Source organism: Clytia hemisphaerica, unplaced genomic scaffold (genome assembly GCF_902728285.1).
Source record: "Clytia hemisphaerica strain Z4C2 unplaced genomic scaffold, Clytia hemisphaerica genome assembly, whole genome shotgun sequence".
NCBI lineage: Eukaryota > Metazoa > Cnidaria > Hydrozoa > Leptothecata > Clytiidae > Clytia > Clytia hemisphaerica.
Genome location: NW_027103334.1, coordinates 2,327,521 through 2,345,285, shown reverse-complemented (window position 1 = coordinate 2,345,285; position 17,765 = coordinate 2,327,521). Strand labels below are relative to the sequence as shown.

Below are 17,765 nucleotides of genomic sequence, written 5' to 3'. Positions count from 1 at the left end.
TAGGCTAGTCCGCCATGTTGTTTTCCAATTTACCTTAGATTTTCGAACGTTCGAATATCAAACATTCGAATCGTGCTGTTGACGACCAGAATTGAAAACAGGATGACAGACTAGTCAGCTCTAAAAATGGACATGCTTTCTATTTACGGGTAGCCCGATCCAGTCACGACATTTATGTTCACTGTATTTTTTTTTGTCACAGATAAACATCTTTACGCTGAGCTATACGAAAGGATTGGAATAGCGGTTGACACGCAGAATTCAGGAAATGGTTCGATAACTGCTAAAACAAGAGGACCAACGGGAAACCAGGTTGCTACTGACGTTGATAGAGAAGAAGAAGGCAGTTTTACGGTATGTGAGAGAAAAGTACCTCCCTTCTGTGTTCAGTAATTGTTTTAGTAATTGTTAAGGTTATCAAACTTTAATACAATTCTCCCATGCAACTTATGTATTTCGCTGATCACGTTTAAATGAACAATAAATGAGATAGATTCCATGAAATTATTTTGGACAAACCTCATTTTTTAACAAAAGGAAAGTTTTCGATTCAACGTTCTCTTTTCATAAGATGATGCCATAAAGATAATTCATGTCTTACTTTCTGTAAGGATATTCCAACTCTTTTGGGGGGAGAAATTTGTTGAATACCTTCCACTAATTTTTTCTAACCGTAGCACAAGGTCCGATGATTTTTCAAATCATTTTTCATTGTGAATTATTGTTCTTGACCAAGGTGGATTGTATTGATGTTTTCTAATGAGATATTTTCCTGATTAGGTTTCATTTACACCACAAGTGATTGGTGAATATCGAACGAACGTCTTTTGGAATGATAAAGAAATACAAGGCAGCCCTTTCATCGTTTGGGTAAGTCTTTTTTAATTTAATGTACCCCGGTGGAGGTTCTATAAATTAACCCATGTCCGTCCGTTCGTTCGTTCGTTCGTCCGTCCGTCCGTCCGTCCGTCCGTCTGTTACCAGCTTTTCTCAGGATTGGCTCATTAGTTTTTTCTGATTTTTTGCACAATGATGCAAAATGGCAATGCCCAGAACGTGACGGAGCCCGATTTTTGAGAAAAAATTTATTTGGGCAAATTTGGGCCAAAAACTACCTAAAAATAGGGCTTTTTGGACTTTGTGCAAAATCCTGTCATTACTTTTTTCTGATTTTTTGTACAAAGATGGAGGGCAAGATTCTCTAAAGAATGGCTGAAGTGGTTTTTCCCGGAAAATTCTTATTCGCCTTAAAAAACGGATTTTCGTATTTTTGGGGAAATTCCCTTTAACCAAATAAGAAAATATAGCTTTTCTCAAAGTTGACTCATTATTTTTTCTGATTTTTACAATGATGCAAAATGGCAATGCCTAAAATGTGACGGAGCCCGATGTTCGAAAAAAAATATATTTGGGCAAATTTGAGCCAAAAACTGCCTAAAAATAGGGTTTTTTGGACTTTGTGTAAAATCCTGTCATTACTTTTTTCTGATTTTTTGTACAAAGATGGAGGGCAAGAGACTCTAAAGAATGGAAAAAGTGGTTTTTCCCGGAAAATTCTTATTCGCCTTAAAAGACGGATTTTCGTATTTTGGGGAAATTCCCTTTAACCAAATAAGAAAATATAGCTTTTCTCAAAGTTGACTCATTATTTTTTTTCTGATTTTTTGCACAATGATGCAAAATGGCAATGCCTAAAATGTGACGGGGCCCGATTTTCGAAAAAATATATATTTGGGCAAATTTGGGCCAAAAACTGCCTAAAAATAGGGTTTTTTGGACTTTGTGTAAAATCCTGTCATTACTTTTTTCTGATTTTTTGTACAAAGAAGGAGGGCAAGATTCTCTAAAGAATGGCTGAAGTGGTTTTTCCTGGAAAATTCTTATTCGCCTTAAAAGACGGATTTTCGTATTTTGGGGAAATTCCCTTTAACCAAATAAGAAAATATAGCTTTTCTCAATGTTGACTCGTAATTTTTTTTGCACAATGATGCAAAATAGCAATGCCCAAAATGTGACGGAGCCAGATTTTTAAGGAAAATTTTTTTGGGCAAATTTGGGCCAAAAACAGCTTAAAAGGTTTTTTGGGCCTGAATGGTTTAAGTGATTTTTGTATTTGTAGATATTCCTTTTTACAATTTTACATTATTCAACACACAAGCTTTATTTTTCCATTCTGAATTTCTGTACAATTATTGTCACTTTTTTCTTATTTTCATCTGATGTTAATCATTAGGTAGGTCCATTCAGCATGTTGCTTGTTTAATTTAAATTTAATGCTTCTTTTCCCATGTTCGAATCGAGTATAAAAATATTTCATTCTCCATTTTAATCAGTTTTCAGGGGGTGTATTTTGAGGGTTGATTATAACTTTTTATGAAATAACACAAAAAAGAAGAGATTCTAACGCATCAATTTTAACTCTTTATGGAGGCTCCATAACTCAAACGCGCACGGGAAACACAAATGTATTCCTAAGTTAAGGAAATTACGTGTTATGGAGAAAGGGTTATAAGGCATTGTTAACTGAAGGGACCATGAAACTTGATCGAATTAAGGAGACATTCGAGTGATAAAGGTTCGAGATAAAGAGACTCCACTGTTTATTTATTTTTATTTATTTTGTCAGGTTAGTGATCCAACAAAAATCGTTTCGTCTGGTGACGGGTTAAAAATGGCACGAATCAACGAAGAAACGCACTTCGAGGTCGAAACAGCTGGTGCCGGTCCAGGTGATTTAGAATCATACACGGAATGTGACGGAAGACGGGAAGACGTAAAAGTTGTTAAGAAAAATGAAACATTATATGATTGCGCGTTCCGACCCGATAAAGTCGGCGTACATAACTTATACGTGAATTATAACGAGAACCCGATTAAAGGATCTCCATTTCCTGTCAAAGTCGGTGATCCCGAGGAAGTTGTCGTTATTCCCGATCAGGATATGGTAGTTGAAACGTCCAACGAATATTCGTGCGTCGTTAAACTGACGGAAGATGCCGGCGAAGGTGACGTCATCAGCAAAGTCAGAGGGCCTGATGGTCACATAATACCAAGCCAAGTCAAATATATCAGTAAAGCTAATAGAGAAGTGGCGTTCCGCCCAACTCAACCAGGGCGTCATGAAATGGATGTTTACTATGCAGGCGCTCGCCTTGACGGCTGTCCGTATTACGTTAACGTTACAGAAAACCAAAGGCAGAAAGTCGACCCCAGGAAAGTCCGAGTCACAGGTCCTGGAATCACAGAAGGTAACCCGTTCTTTGTTTTTTTTCATATTTGATTGACACAAGAGAATTAAATGTTATTTATATTCTCTCTTTTTAAAGCCTTTGTAAAGTCCTTAAAATATGGATAAGGGAGCTTACAACTGGGGACACCTACAAGCAAAGTGTAACCCTGATCAGATTGAAATTTTACTTCCGAATAAGAGTCAATCTTTCAATCTAAGTATATCTTTAGAACCTCAGACTTGATAAAGACAACCGTCGAAACGTCGCATACACAACTGTGTTTTTAATGTTCACCTTTAATTTTTGACACAAAAATACATTGACTTTTACGTTCACTTTGGAACCTCAGATGTATATCTCCATTGTTTTTTCCGGTAAGGGTAACATGCCGGGCTTCATCTTTACTCGTGTTTGCGTAACATTTTCCCTGCTTTTAGGTACCGTGAACGAGCCATCCTGTCTTAACGTGGATGCGCGGGACGCAGGTCCCGGACATTTAAGCGCAACCGTACGCGGAGTACGTAATGACGTCGTTGCTGGTATACGTGACAATAAAGACGGAACATATGACGTGACTTATACACCAGACGTACCAGGAGCGTACGCCGTCGACGTCAAATGGGACGAGGAGCACGTGGAAGGAAGCCCATTTAAAGTCACTGTCGAAAATAAACCACACCCTGAAGCAGTCCGTAAGTATTCTTACGTATAATTCATAATATTTATCATAGTTTAAAAGTAGAGAATTTAACTACTGTTCACCAGTTTTTCTTTCAACCCCATGCAGGTAAACAGAAAATGAAAAAGATCGACTGCGGTGGCAATTTTACTGATTCATAAATCTCTACATAATTTAGGAATTAGTTATGTAAAACTCTTGATATATGCTACCGTTGCCATCGTCAACTTTTTGGCAAACATTCCAAAGTAATCGACTGTTTAGAATTCTACCATCGGCCAAATAATTAAAGGCAAGATAATAAAGACATTCAAAATCATATGATTTTAACCACTAAAATGAAGAAAGTTTGGTAGAATTGTTCAGTTTCACAAACACACAGGAATAAAAAATGCATAGTAAAGAAAGACTTTAATTCAATTTAAATGATAATGAGGTCAACCATTACCAATTTGCTTTGAAATAGATCAGGCTGTAATAAGGTCTGCGGGGTACATCCAAATCTATTGATATACAGTGGTTGGTATATAACATTGAAAATGAGTCAATCAGTCTAGAAGGTGACCTTTAAGTAAAGACAACTTTGAGCTTGTATGAGAAGGCTAGCTCTCCTTACCATTTTTCCTCTCATCTCAAATCCGAAAAATGGGCAAAAGTTCAAAAAACACCAAAATTAGATTTAAATTTAAAGTTATAATCAGTTCCTCGATGTGATCCTCTACAAATGGAAGTTGGGATGAAATAGTTTAGAAGCCATTATGAAGGCACTTATTATCCACCCAGATGTGTAACCCACGTGATTTTTTCAACAAACCCAGGGTCGAAAGTTAGAGTTATTGATAATACTCATGACGTAATGTTTAAAACGGAAGCACTCAAAAGGGCCGAGCATCGATCACAAATTTTGAATTCAAACAATAAAACTAGTGGTAAACGCCCGATTTTTGGGTGCTCATTTGATCAGGGGGGGGTACAGACACAGGGTACTGACCCATAGCCAGGTGGTGGTGTCTATTTTTGCATTTCTAAAAAGTTAGTACCTGGTACTACTTTGGGGTTGGGGGTGTATATTTTTCACTCTTCAAGCAAGTACAGGATACTATTTGGGTACTTTTTCACAGAGTTTTGCTGTTTTTCAATAAAAAAAGTAGTTTGTTGTAATATTTTGACTTTTTTCAAATAATAATTTTTTTTGATTTGCAATTTTTTTAATCGACAATTTTTTTTTACTCTTTTGAGAAATTTTTTGATATTTTTGAAGACAAAACTTCGAAAATGGTCAAGAAGTGTGTGATGAAAATCAAAGGACAAAAGCTTCTCACTCCATCATTGATAGTTTGCTTGAATTATCTGTCAATTTTTAGTCTGAAAAACTAACAATAGTACCCCGCTCTTGGTCTAATAGGGTCTAATCTGTAAAATTTAAGATTTTAGGGGTGGTGTCCCTATTTTTTACAGCAAAAATGGAGTAGTACCCGGTGCTAAATATGGGTGGGTGGTACTAAACAAAATTTTAGTAAAAAATCAAGTTAGTACCCTATGGGTTAGTACCCTGCCTCTGTACCCCCCCCCCTGATCTGAATAAAACATTTCAGGGCTCTGACCATAGTCGGAAAATTGATTTTAGTATTTGAACATTAAAGTTATTTTTTAGGTTCTTTAACACTTTTAACAATGAATTGCCTTTATAAATTGCCTTTTAATCAAATCCCTTAAGAGTAATTAGGAATTTAATCGCAAAAATGACGTTATGAACTTTAAAAAGACGTTAGATATATGTTGCATCACCTTCTTTTATAAAAAGTGCTAAGTTTTAATGGGTAATTAACCTTTTTGTTTCGAAGTTTTTTCAAACTGTCCGAAAAGAATTGAACTGTTTTAAATTTTTCGGAAAATTTTTCTATATTAATGCATCAAAAGTTATGGCTGTTTTTCTATGAAAAATTGGTCAAAAAGCACTATTTTCAAGATTTTGAAGCAAATAAGCTTTTAAAAAAAATTTCCAAAAAATTAGTTCGGTAAAAGATACACCATCTACCGCAAAAAAATTTTCAAAATGTTTTTTCTTCGCCGAAAATAAGCTCTTCAAAGTTGAAATACTCTTCTTCGCAAAAGTCTTCATTTTCTTCTTCATCAATTTTTTTCATTGCGATTCTTAAATTTTCAGACTCACGTATAATTTGCCTAACAGAATATGTATAACATGCCACAATTTTGTGTGCTACATCAAGTAGAAATTTATATTTATATTTAAAACAAAGAAAGCACTAGAGTAGAGTCAAACCGTCATTGTAAATACGGCCCAACTCTCATCAGGTTTTACTTTTTCTTCCTTTTGGAAAGGTTGAAGATTCCTTTACAGCCCCTCATGGTCCAGTACCAAACTACTTAAATTACAAAGGTTCTGTCAATCTGCTACATTGGGTTAGTACTAGTAATCGTCAGTAAATAATCATTAGTAAATCATAGTTTTTTTAGAAAAGAATAAGGGGACAAAAGTGTCCCCCCGCCAAAGAGTGCAAAAAGTGGTAATAGTGCAATTAACGATTAATCGCACTCCTCTAAACCAATCAGTTTCGAGTCATTTTGCACGGCTGACGATTATGCTAATAATAAATTGTTAATAATAATCGTTGTTGGAGAAAAAGTTATGTTAAACTGTACCAACCCATACTTAAACGGACAGTTTGACGGTTATATGAATTCTGGATGTCTCATTAGTGCCAGCAACTTTCTGGTAATAAATCATCAAAAACCGTATGACCTTGTGAAAGAATTGCGTAGACATGAAATATTACTGTAACAAACCGTACTTTGCAGTTCTTTTTCGTGAACAAGAGTTTGGTACTGGCTATAGTTGTTTATGTCGATTTAAATGCTGATATGAATTATTACTCGGATTCCTTGCTTTAATTAGCTCCTCAAGGAACTTTAACCCAAGATCAATCAGAACGAGAAAAACTACCCGTTGCTATGGTTTTCTTAATTATCAGTTGCTAATGACCCAATCTAATTACATTATGCATGAATTTGTATGGGACCTTTTATGTAAAAGACAATCTGATGAAAAGACTGATTTAAGTATTTTAAAGTTCTTAATAGAATGAGATAAGAAAGGTCTAATTACTTAACTGCAAAAGTAGGAAGACAAATTCAATCCGGGGGTTTACAATAGTTTTAAAATTGTATCAATTACAGATTTTGACGTTTAGGGCGCGTGTAATTTTAAGTCGATTTAAAAACTGTGATAAACCCACATTCCTTGAACAGTTTCCGTATCAAAAGATGTATTTTGAATTCCATTGTAACTTTTTTTAACATGTTACTGAGACCCCCTGGAATTTTTTTTTTCAAGATTCATCAAAGCATTATCTCAGCATAAACACTATAACTGACTCATTGCACTTTTATAAGGCAGTAGAACAAATTTTTATGTTTGATCCTCTTTTTTATATAGAAACGTCTCTTGACATATCATTTTGACAAGTTTTATAAAGTTTAGGCTTCTTTTACAATATTTGTCAACGCTTGTACGAATCATTTGACTTTAAGTTGCTTTAGATTTTTAGTTGTTTTTGGGGGACCTGGACCTTGATTTTATGGTACCATGACTAGCACTCAAAGCGTAGGTAAGGATCACAATTAGATATTTTCATTTAAATTCTCATTTGATTTGAGCTTTAGTGTGACTTTTCATCATGAATCAACATTGGACATTATCAGACTTAACCCGCAGTTCGCATTTTTTCAAACTATTGATGCATCGTCATATCATTCTTAAATGTTTATAAATGGTTTACCATCTTTATTACTTAGAGTGGAGTCTTTTTTGTCCTGTAGTGGGGATTCTTTACGCATGATCGTCTAAAATTGATAAAAAAGTGATATGCATCTTTTTGAGCAAACCAAGCTTTTTAAAAGACAGAACCTAACGAAAAAAGATACATTTTTGTATGTCAAAACAATGTTTTTAATGACATAATCAGTCATAAAAAAATGTGAAAATAAAAAAATGCGAAAAAAATGACATTGTTGTTAAAATTAATGTAATAGCAAGATCTGATAAATACAAAGTTGCAAGGGATTTCTCAAGGGAGATGACTTTTCTATAACAGCTAGGACAAGCGTATAAAAGTATTTAAATACCTGTGTGCAGTTTTTTTATCAATAAAAAGAGGAATTTTTTGTGTCATTGAATGATAATCAGAGAAAGATAGAGAAAGAGCAGTTTTGCAATACGACAAGAAGTAAGGGTGGTTTCAATTTTTTAAGCAAGCTGTGCTTGTAGAGACATTTTATATATTTAGAAGCAAATTTGAATCAAAAGAAAATTAGATTTTTTTGACACACTAATTTTTACGACTGAGAGTTATTGATTGGTTGGAAATCTAACATTTTTGGATCACTCGTTTGGCATTTGGTTAAATTTTGGTTTAAAGATTTTGTTCCATTTGGACCATTTATCAAGAACATTTTCGATTAACGCATCTCTAGAAAAGAGTTAAAAACTCGACAACAAAAGAGTTAACATCTTTGGCAAAGCATTGTTGCAGATATTACACAGATCATTTTAAGAAAACAGGTTAAAAATGCTGCCACCTAAACGTACGCCGGCATCTCCAACTCTCGAACTTCGTGGAACCAAACCCCCTGAACATCAACGTCAACTCGAGTCCACTCCTTTCGAAGAAGAACGACGTATGGCTAGACAAGAAACCATTCGCTCTCTCCACCAGCATCACCACCAAAACAACAATAATGGAGATTATCACCAGAGCTATAATTCACATATTGAGGCACCACAGGCTGGGGTTACTTACATACAAGAAGACGGGCTAGTTAAATCACACTCAGCTTCTTTAAGGCAACGACAAGCAGCTAACAATCCGGTTTCAAAGCAATGGTTTGACCAGAACAGTTCTTCTTTAAGAAAACCAACGTACACACAACATTACGATCACGGTGTCGCACGACAGACACGCTCCATGAACACAGTTACCACTCACGATCAACACGACAGACAACACCATTACGATCGACAACAAACGTCACGATCCTTACATGGTGATTTTCAACGTTCACATAATCATCGTTCGTCAGCCAGTTCTTTAGGTAGAATCTTAGATAGTTGAAGAGAAAAAGTTCTTTCGCAAAAATAAATAAACTCTATCATTCAGTACTTTTAAATAGGTATTTCAGAAAAAATTACTTCTTTGCTGAGAATGTTATTTTTGAAGGGCCAGGTTCTCCTGATAACTCTGGATTGTCGTGTGTATTTCAGATACTGCACCTTAACAACATGGTCTCATTAAAAAGGGGGTAAATTTGGTCTCTGATAGCCAAATGACTTTCTGTCATTATCTTCGGTTTGTTGCTTTAAAATTGAGGTTTTTTGGTTTCGCTTTTTTCCTAAATGTTTTTTCTCTTATTGGTAAGGTAATTACGAGTGGACTATCTCAAAATAAGGAATTCTAGAGTGACGACAATACATCTTCCTACATAAGATTTTGCTACCCCCTTTTCAGGGGAAAAACCCTGTTTTATTTTAACTCTGTACTTTTAATCAAAGGAAATGAACGATCTATAGCTCTAAACCTTAATCTCTCTCTTTTAGTGGTTGGTGGTGACGGCATCAAAGAGGGGACAGCTGGACAACCAGTCACTTTTCACTTAGACGGGCGAAATGCAGGACCTGGTCAACTAAGCTGTCGATGCCGTGCACCGTCAGGTCAAATGACCTATGTACTCATCTCAGATAATAAGGTAAAGAAATATTTAGAAATTTTCTGGGCTTATTTGTACTCGTATGTAAAGTATTCACATTTCTTTCTCTTCAGACGGATTTCCGTCTCAGCGAAATCGAAAAAGAAACTTTTCCTCCTTTAGAATTTTTCCTTGATCACTGAATGTATTACTGTTATATTTTGTGAAAGTTGAATCCTATTTCAAATTTACAATCCTAATGTTTAGCTTTGTCTCAAGGACAATTACTTTAAACTTTTTTGAAAACAAAAGTTGCTACAAAATGACATCAAACACATGATCTCGCATTTTTGTTCTAAGGTGAACCAAGATCTGCACAAATTTGGTTATTTATTAGAAATATTATCTCCTATCAGAATCTCAATGAGGCATCACTTAGGATTTGAATTTAGGAAAATTAAAATTTTAATTTTATCATTTTCAGGATGGTACTTACACTGTAGATTTGAATGCTTCTGAACCAGGGCTCCATACAGTCGAGGTTGAATGGGATGGCCAACCTATACCAGGGTCCCCGTTCTTGGTCCGCATCATGCAGGCACCCGATATGAAGAAAGTTCGAGCACACGGTCCAGGTCTACTCTCCGGAATTATAAGTATGTATTACTTATTCTTGGGACTACCCTTGCAAAGGATTAGAACCATTTCAGTCCAGCGAAGAGGCAGACCTGTCTAATTTTATCATCACCCGTGTTTCTTTATATCCTATCATTAATCTCAAAGAGACCGGATTTTATCATCGGAGGCGAAATTATATCCTGAGAAATGTAAAACAGCTTAAAAGTTCTCAAAAAGGTCAAAGCTAAGTCAAGTTAAGGTCAATAGAACTAAACACACCCTTAAAAAACCTATTTTGGTCAATTTATCCTCTTTTGCATCGAACGTGATACACCTTTATTATAAGAACAATTTAATAAGAACAACGAGGCTCAGAATCTCCAAAAAATAAGAACAATACAAGAAAAATGCTGAACCTTGAATTTCACTTAATCCTATGAATAACATAACGTAATTCATTTATTTTAATTTCAGATCAATTCAATGGAAATTTCCAAGTCGATTCCAAAGGTGCGGGTCCTGGCACAATGAAAGTACGTATTCACGGCCCCAAAGGTGCTTTTAAAGTCGAAATGTATCGCGATAACCCTAAAGATAGATCAATCAATGTACGATATAATCCGTCCGAGCCTGGATTATATACGGCGAATATTTACTGGTCAGATGAGCACATTGTTGGATCACCGTTCGAAATTTTTGTCGCTAAGAATGAACAAGAGTTGAATGAATGGAGACGCAAAGCGGAACAGTCTCATAACGGATACTAGACTTATTTCCGGTTATTTTCTTGGTTAAATTTTATGTTTCTTTTTGTTGATTTGGCTTTTGCGGGTCTGTTGCTTGACCCGGTGTTAGATAAAAACTACTTCTGTGTAAGTAAGGCCCGATTTCAATTGCCACCATAAAAAATTGTAGGTTTTTTTTGACCATTTTTGATAGAACCACGAAGCAAACTTTATTGAAAAGTCTTATGTGACTTTACCCGAAATTTCGTAAATCCCTGTCGACCCGTCCATAAGGGGAAAATGATAATAAGTAATGATACCGAATTTCTTCACATACTTTGTATCTATATATTGTTGTTTATATTTCTTTTGTTATTGTATACATAATATTCTTCTCTTTTTACTTTTGTAAAAAAAATATTTCAATATTTATAATATGACATAATAAAGCTCTCTAGATTTTGAAACATTTAGGAAAATCCTTAGATCTGAAAATAAAAAAAAAAACTTTGGGAGCTTGCCGCGCTTTTATCATCATCAATAAATATCTTTTTGTTAGTCATTTTTTTGTTTTGTTTTCATTATTTTTTAAATCAAACAATTTTCAATTAAGTGATAATTATTATTTCTAAAAATACATTTATGACTCAGAATTTTAAAAGGTATATTAAGATATGTAGCTGTTCATTTTTCACTCCTTTTTCATTGGAAAATTATATGTGGTAGCCGAAGGCACCTTCATACAGCGTGGCTCATTTTGTAAGCTATCATAACATTATATCACAAAGATAAATCATTGTTCATGGTATCTATGGTCTAAAGATGTACAGGTTTCAGTACCAAAAAAAGACTAAAAGCTCTCAGTGTATACCATGCTAAAATAGAAACCGAATGTAACAATCAATTACGTGGTTACTGGCTAGGATAGACGTTGACCTAAAGTCCATTCGCTTTGAGTTTCTTTTGTTTGCCAATTTTCAATCAATACTTCATTTCTAACAGATTACCGTTGAAAGAATATGTTAGAATTTATCGAAAAATTATTCTGAAAAGGGCGGTTGTTTTTTTTTTCAGGAGTTATAGTGCTCTAAAATATGTTTCTAACATAATTTGTTGTATTTGAAGCATCGTTACTTCTCGGTCCTTACTGGTTCCTGGTTCCAATATTATTTTGTAACATTGAAACCTAGTGGCCACCTTGGTATAGAGATAGACTACCCTTAGAGAGACTGAATTTCGTCTATTTTTAACGTTTTTGCCACCCTTAGTAGGGAGAGACTATTTCCCCAAAATTTCAGCTAAAAATTTTCGAATTTTTGTCCAAACTTTTCGAATTTATGACCTTTGAGGGAGTCGATTTTACAGAGGCTCAATTACTTTTTATTTTATTAATGGTTTGGCTCTCGCACACACACCCGGCACACATTTTGCTTAAGCCCTCCCCGGGCCCCTATTGGAGAGATTGTAAATTCGACCTCAAAATATATTCATATATATATATATTAATACAACCAAAAATTCTTTTGTTTTCCAAGTAGGCTTGAGCTGAGGAGAGTGGTTTTATTTTAACCGGTTTTAGCTGTTAGGATAGGGTTTCATTCAGTATATTTATATACTTGGAGGATATTGCCGTTCATCATCCAAAGGGTCTTTGATTTATTACTAAGGTGAACAAGGATGAGAGTACAGCTACATTGATATATGGCATTTACGAAACTTGATTGAAATTAATTTGCCAAAGACGTGGTACCTGATCATTCGGTCGGTAAAAAAGTACGTCGGTAAAAGTCGTAAACTAAAAAATATTCGTCGTGGGCGGAACGTCTACCTACGCCCAAATTACCGCCTAGCTCTTACCTAATGCTCAGCACACAATCTCCCATACATTACCACGCTGAGTCATTTTTGTTTTCTGAGCAAGTAAATTTCCAAGCGAAGCACACAGCACGACAGCGACTCAGACGTCTAGCAGGGAGGCAGTTAATGGCGGATGATAAAAAATATTTTTTGAGAATTTTCCACAACTTTTGCCACATTTTAATCTCACACAAATCTAATCCAATGAAAAATGGCGACAAGCAGTGTCCCTGGACATATTAGTTCTAGTAATTCTGGATTTGTCTCTGCTCAGCATGGTACTTATGGATTTAGAAACAACGAAGTTGGAGGCTATGATGTGAATTTTGTTGAAAGGGCGAATCCTGATTATCAATGCCCCATTTGTCACTTCACTTTTCGAGATCCTGTTCAGACCAGAGACTGTGGTCATCGCTTCTGTGAAACTTGCCTAGAGCCAATATTAAGGTGAGACATTTTTCCTTTCCAAAACAAAAAAAATCTTAGACGATCTGTGTTCTCTAAAAGAAACGGCAGCAGAATATCAAAACGTACCTTTGCTTTAGTTTAGAGAATACCAGACAGGTCCAGACATTATCAATCGAAAGAATCGAACGCAGAATTAATTTAACGCAATTGAACACAATTGAATAATTGCAATTCGATTGTCGAACGCAATCAAATCGCAATCGAATATTATATATACTCAGGATTTGCTGTTTGATTGCTTCGATTGGTGGAAGGCTTCTTCTTAAAAGAAAAAGGCATATATCTATTTTTCGGATCCGGCATGCAGGAATCCAGGACCTGCAGGCGACCTATTAGGGTTGGCTATGGGTGTGGTTACGTGCCGTAGTATAGTGGTAGTCAACCTTGGCTTCTGTGCAGGCGGCCAGGGTTCGATTCCCACTCACGGCAGTTCACTTGGCAAGTGAACGTTCCTTCGCCCGGGTCAACCCATGCCATGTGAGGGGAATTGGGTAGTCAGTTCAAGGTGCTGACGGGACACTCACTAATAAGCGTCTATAGTTGCGAGAATAGGCCTCTAAAGCCTCCTGCAACTCAACCAAATAGAACCAGATTGGCTAGGAATTGGGTTTTTATCAGTTAGGGTTAGGGTTGGAGCTCGAAAAAAAAACACTCTTTTGTGATTTCTCTTCATATAGTCTGGTCTGTAGTTTGTACAATATAAATAGCCGTCAGAAACACTCTCCAGGCATGAATTCGTGGCGCAATGGATAAGGCATTGGGTTTCCAAACTATGGAACTTTGCATTTGGTGGGTTCGAATTCCAACGGTGGTGAGCTTTCGGTAAGTCGATCAGTCAGTTAGAAAACATAGAAAATAACTCACATAGAACCAGGAAGTCAGAAAAACTACAAAAAAGAGACTGTAAAATACAAAATAAGTCCAGATCTGTCTTTCGTCTTTATGAAGAAGCCATGACCGCATTGATAACGTTTGATTGTATTTGATTATGTTCGATTACGTTTGGTTGATTCAATTGTTTTAGATTTTATTCGCTTTTGTACGGTACTAAGCGCTCCGGCTGCCCACGCTAAAAAGCTCTAACGCAACAGAGTGATCCAATTTAATTTAATTGCAATCAAACTCATTGAACATAATCATAATCGAACGAAATCAAAGATTATTGACAATCAATGATCAATCAATCCAATCGAACAAAGTCGCAAATAAACACAATTGAATATTACCCAGGAATCGGCCGTTTGATTGAGATTCGACTACATTCGACAATCGAATCGCAATTATTCAATCGCATTCAATTACATTCAATTGCAATTTTCGTTTGAAGTTGTTCGATTGACACCATCTGGAGAATAGACCTTTGGCTAGATGCGATCCCATTTGACTCCATACTAAATTGGCAAGTGGTGAAAACATTACATATTGAATCCAAAAACCTAACATAATCAGACCTACCAACTTGAGATGAGATGTTCTTCGTGAGATGGGAGCGAAATCCAAATTTTATTTTAAGGACCCTCCGGGCGCTCTGGAAACGTCTGGAGTAAAAAGTGTCGTTTTCTTAATGCTCTGGAACATCGTGAAGATTCGGGAGCACTTCCGATGTTCTGGAGCTAGATTTTCGATATGATTGGTCTGCTACGGAACTCCGGAATGTTTTGGAGCAGAGCAAGATATCTGCGATATAATTACGATAGTACTCGTTGTGCTAATCATGTGGGACAAGCTGGAGTTTTTACAAGCTCTTATTTGATTTGGTTGGTCGTTAAGATGTAATAAAAGAATCTCATTACTTTTCTAAACAACGCGTCATCTCTATCACTTTAAATGACCAATTAGTGAAGTATCTCGTAAAAACTCCAGCTCATCCCAATCATGTGAGAACTAACTGCGCACATTAAAAAAAAATCAGACTCGTGGAAGTGAAACCTCACGCTTTTCAATTTTTTTGATATTTCGACCAGTGATGCTTTTGAACATAATGTGACAAATTCAATTTCATTAATGGCTGAACATCATATCAACATTTTGAATATTTTTTGTAACCATGTTTAAACAGTTTTTTAGAACGTGTTAAAAATACTTGTTCCCGAAGCACCGGAAGAGCTCTGGAACTTTCTGGAGAGAATAGTGTTTTTTTAGCTGCTCCGGAAAACTCTGGAAGTTTCCGGAGCGCCGGGAGGGTCCTAAATTTTATCTTATTAAACTGTATACAGTAATCTGAATTTTCAGAAAATTGTAAAACTGGAGAAACTTACTTGAAAATAAAAAATGTGTGAGGAATCAAAGCCAGACGGTGTCAATGCAACGACAAATTGAACACTGAATCAATCACCCAATCAATCGAACACAATCAAATCCAACCAAATAATTGTGGTTTGATTGTCAAACGTAATCAAATCGTAATCAAATATTAACTAGGATTTGCTGTTCAAATGCTTCAATTACAATCGATTATATTTGATTATGTTTGATTACATTCAATATTGATTCAATTATTCGCTTTATCGCTCTTTTACGGTACTTATCAGTATAGACCTAAAGGCCGGTCTCCACTTTCACGCAACATGAGCAAAGACTTTTTGACACTTTTGTGAGGTCATTGGTTGGTTGAAAAATGAAGCAATTCCATTGGTCGAAATTGACGTAACGGATGAAAAAAGTAGAACTAAAATTCTTTATACAAAAAATACGGGCAACACATACTTGTACCATATGCTGCACGCAAGCCCTTAATTAAGCTAAAGTCCCGCAAAAGCGGGACAAAAATTAGTTTTTTGAAGTTTGTAAAAATTCGCCACCTAGAAAATCTATAGAATTCAGTATAACTGAACTCTATAAACTTATAAACAAAAGAACCGAACTAATCTCCACGTGCCGTCATATGAGCAAATTCCTTTTAAAAAACTTTAAAGACGTCCCTCCGGACACATTTGATGTCCCTCGTGACAATTCATAGTTTTACGATTTTATCACTTTTTACCACTTTTTTACGACTTTTTAATCAGCATTTTACCAATTTTGTAACATATGTTTTCACACAGCTTTTTAATTTTTTAGTTACATCTGATGATTGCTTAGAGCATGAAACTCCGAGTTATGGATTTTTAATTTTTTGGTTTTGAAATATATTTTTGATTAAAGAAGCTCTACTCCTAGTTGGTTTTATCGAGCACTCTTTGAATATGATTTCACCTCATTTGATTGATAGAATTCAGTATATATATGAAATAAGCACCAGTAAAAAATACAACTTTTCTATTTTTCCTTTTCTTTGCGACAATTCTAGGAATGAAAATGAAGGGATGATAATTGAATGCTTTCCGGAACAGTTTCAAAAATTCAGTACTGGGTGTGAGACATTTTTGAAGGCTCACACAAAACTGTCTCATAGAAACAGAGCACATTGTGCATAATGTCTATATTTTTGCTATGGTTAAGTCAGATATATCCCTTAAATAAATGCATTATTTTTAACCTAAATTGACTTACTATATCTCAACTTATACCCAGAAGTAAAGTGTGACAAAAAATGACTTACTTTAAGGATGACATATTTCAGTTTTTTTACCCATAAAGTAAGTCATTTATTGGCATAATCAACACCAAAAGTTGCTCATATTTAACTACTGGATGATATAGGAGGTATGAAAACATGGATTTATGTTTAAATTATTTTCAACTGTTGATTGTGACAGAGAGTGACATACTTTGAACATAACAGGGTAATTCATTTAGTATATCATTTATTGTCACGAAGAATGACTTCATAAATATATTTTTGAAAAGCTGATAAAATTTTCTATTACCTGTCAAAATTTCAAGGCTTGTAATTAATTTGAGTAGATTTTATTCAACTTTAAAGATTTTTGTCCATTTTTTGTGTTTTTGAAACTGTTCTCCGCTGATGATCCGCAGCACTATCGTAAAGCTAGAATCGCTTTGCGTACTCTTCGCTTGAGAAAATGATTGACAGATTAAAGCTTTTTAGCGAGTGTTCTGCGAGCGTTCTCGGCTCAGTCCTCGGACCGCGTTAAAATGGTAGACTTAGCTGTAATGTAGGGTAGGGCGTCAACTAGCCCGGGGTCCACTTAAACGTTAAAGCTTTTTTCATAGACTGGATGGCGCGATTAAGTGGCCCGGTAGCATATGGTAATATGCTTTTGCCTAGGTGGACTGTAAAACAGTCCGCCAGATTTAAGTTGTTTTTGGAAGGTAAAAACAGTATGACGCAATGATTTTGATTTCCCTGGAGTATCTCCAGAATACTATCAAGCAAGCTTGTCTTAAAAAATGCTATTTTTTGATGAATATGATTTTTTTTTGCTAAAAAGCAATTTTTGAAGACGCCATTATGAATTTTTAAAATAAGTGAAAAACTTGAAATTCATTTTGCTTAAAGACTTTATTGAAGACTTCCATATCTGAAAATTTCAGACATGTGAAGTAATCAGTTTAAAGTTTATGAACTTGCAAAATTGGCCT

General features: G+C 35.4%; 1 protein-coding gene across 1 annotated transcript in view; it reads left to right on the top strand.

Annotated features, from left to right (window-relative positions):
- Positions 1 to 11,620, top strand: part of LOC136816294 (filamin-C-like) — a 36,678-nt gene extending 25,058 nt beyond the window's left edge. Inside the window, exons 6-12 of the mRNA XM_067072623.1 lie at positions 203 to 354; positions 781 to 870; positions 2,627 to 3,248; positions 3,668 to 3,922; positions 9,524 to 9,672; positions 10,097 to 10,268; positions 10,705 to 11,620. Coding sequence (XP_066928724.1) covers positions 203 to 354; positions 781 to 870; positions 2,627 to 3,248; positions 3,668 to 3,922; positions 9,524 to 9,672; positions 10,097 to 10,268; positions 10,705 to 10,997 — 1,733 coding nt within the window. The 3' untranslated portion in view covers positions 10,998 to 11,620. The remainder of the gene's footprint in view (positions 1 to 202; positions 355 to 780; positions 871 to 2,626; positions 3,249 to 3,667; positions 3,923 to 9,523; positions 9,673 to 10,096; positions 10,269 to 10,704) is intronic.
- Positions 11,621 to 17,765: the final 6,145 nt, after the last annotated feature.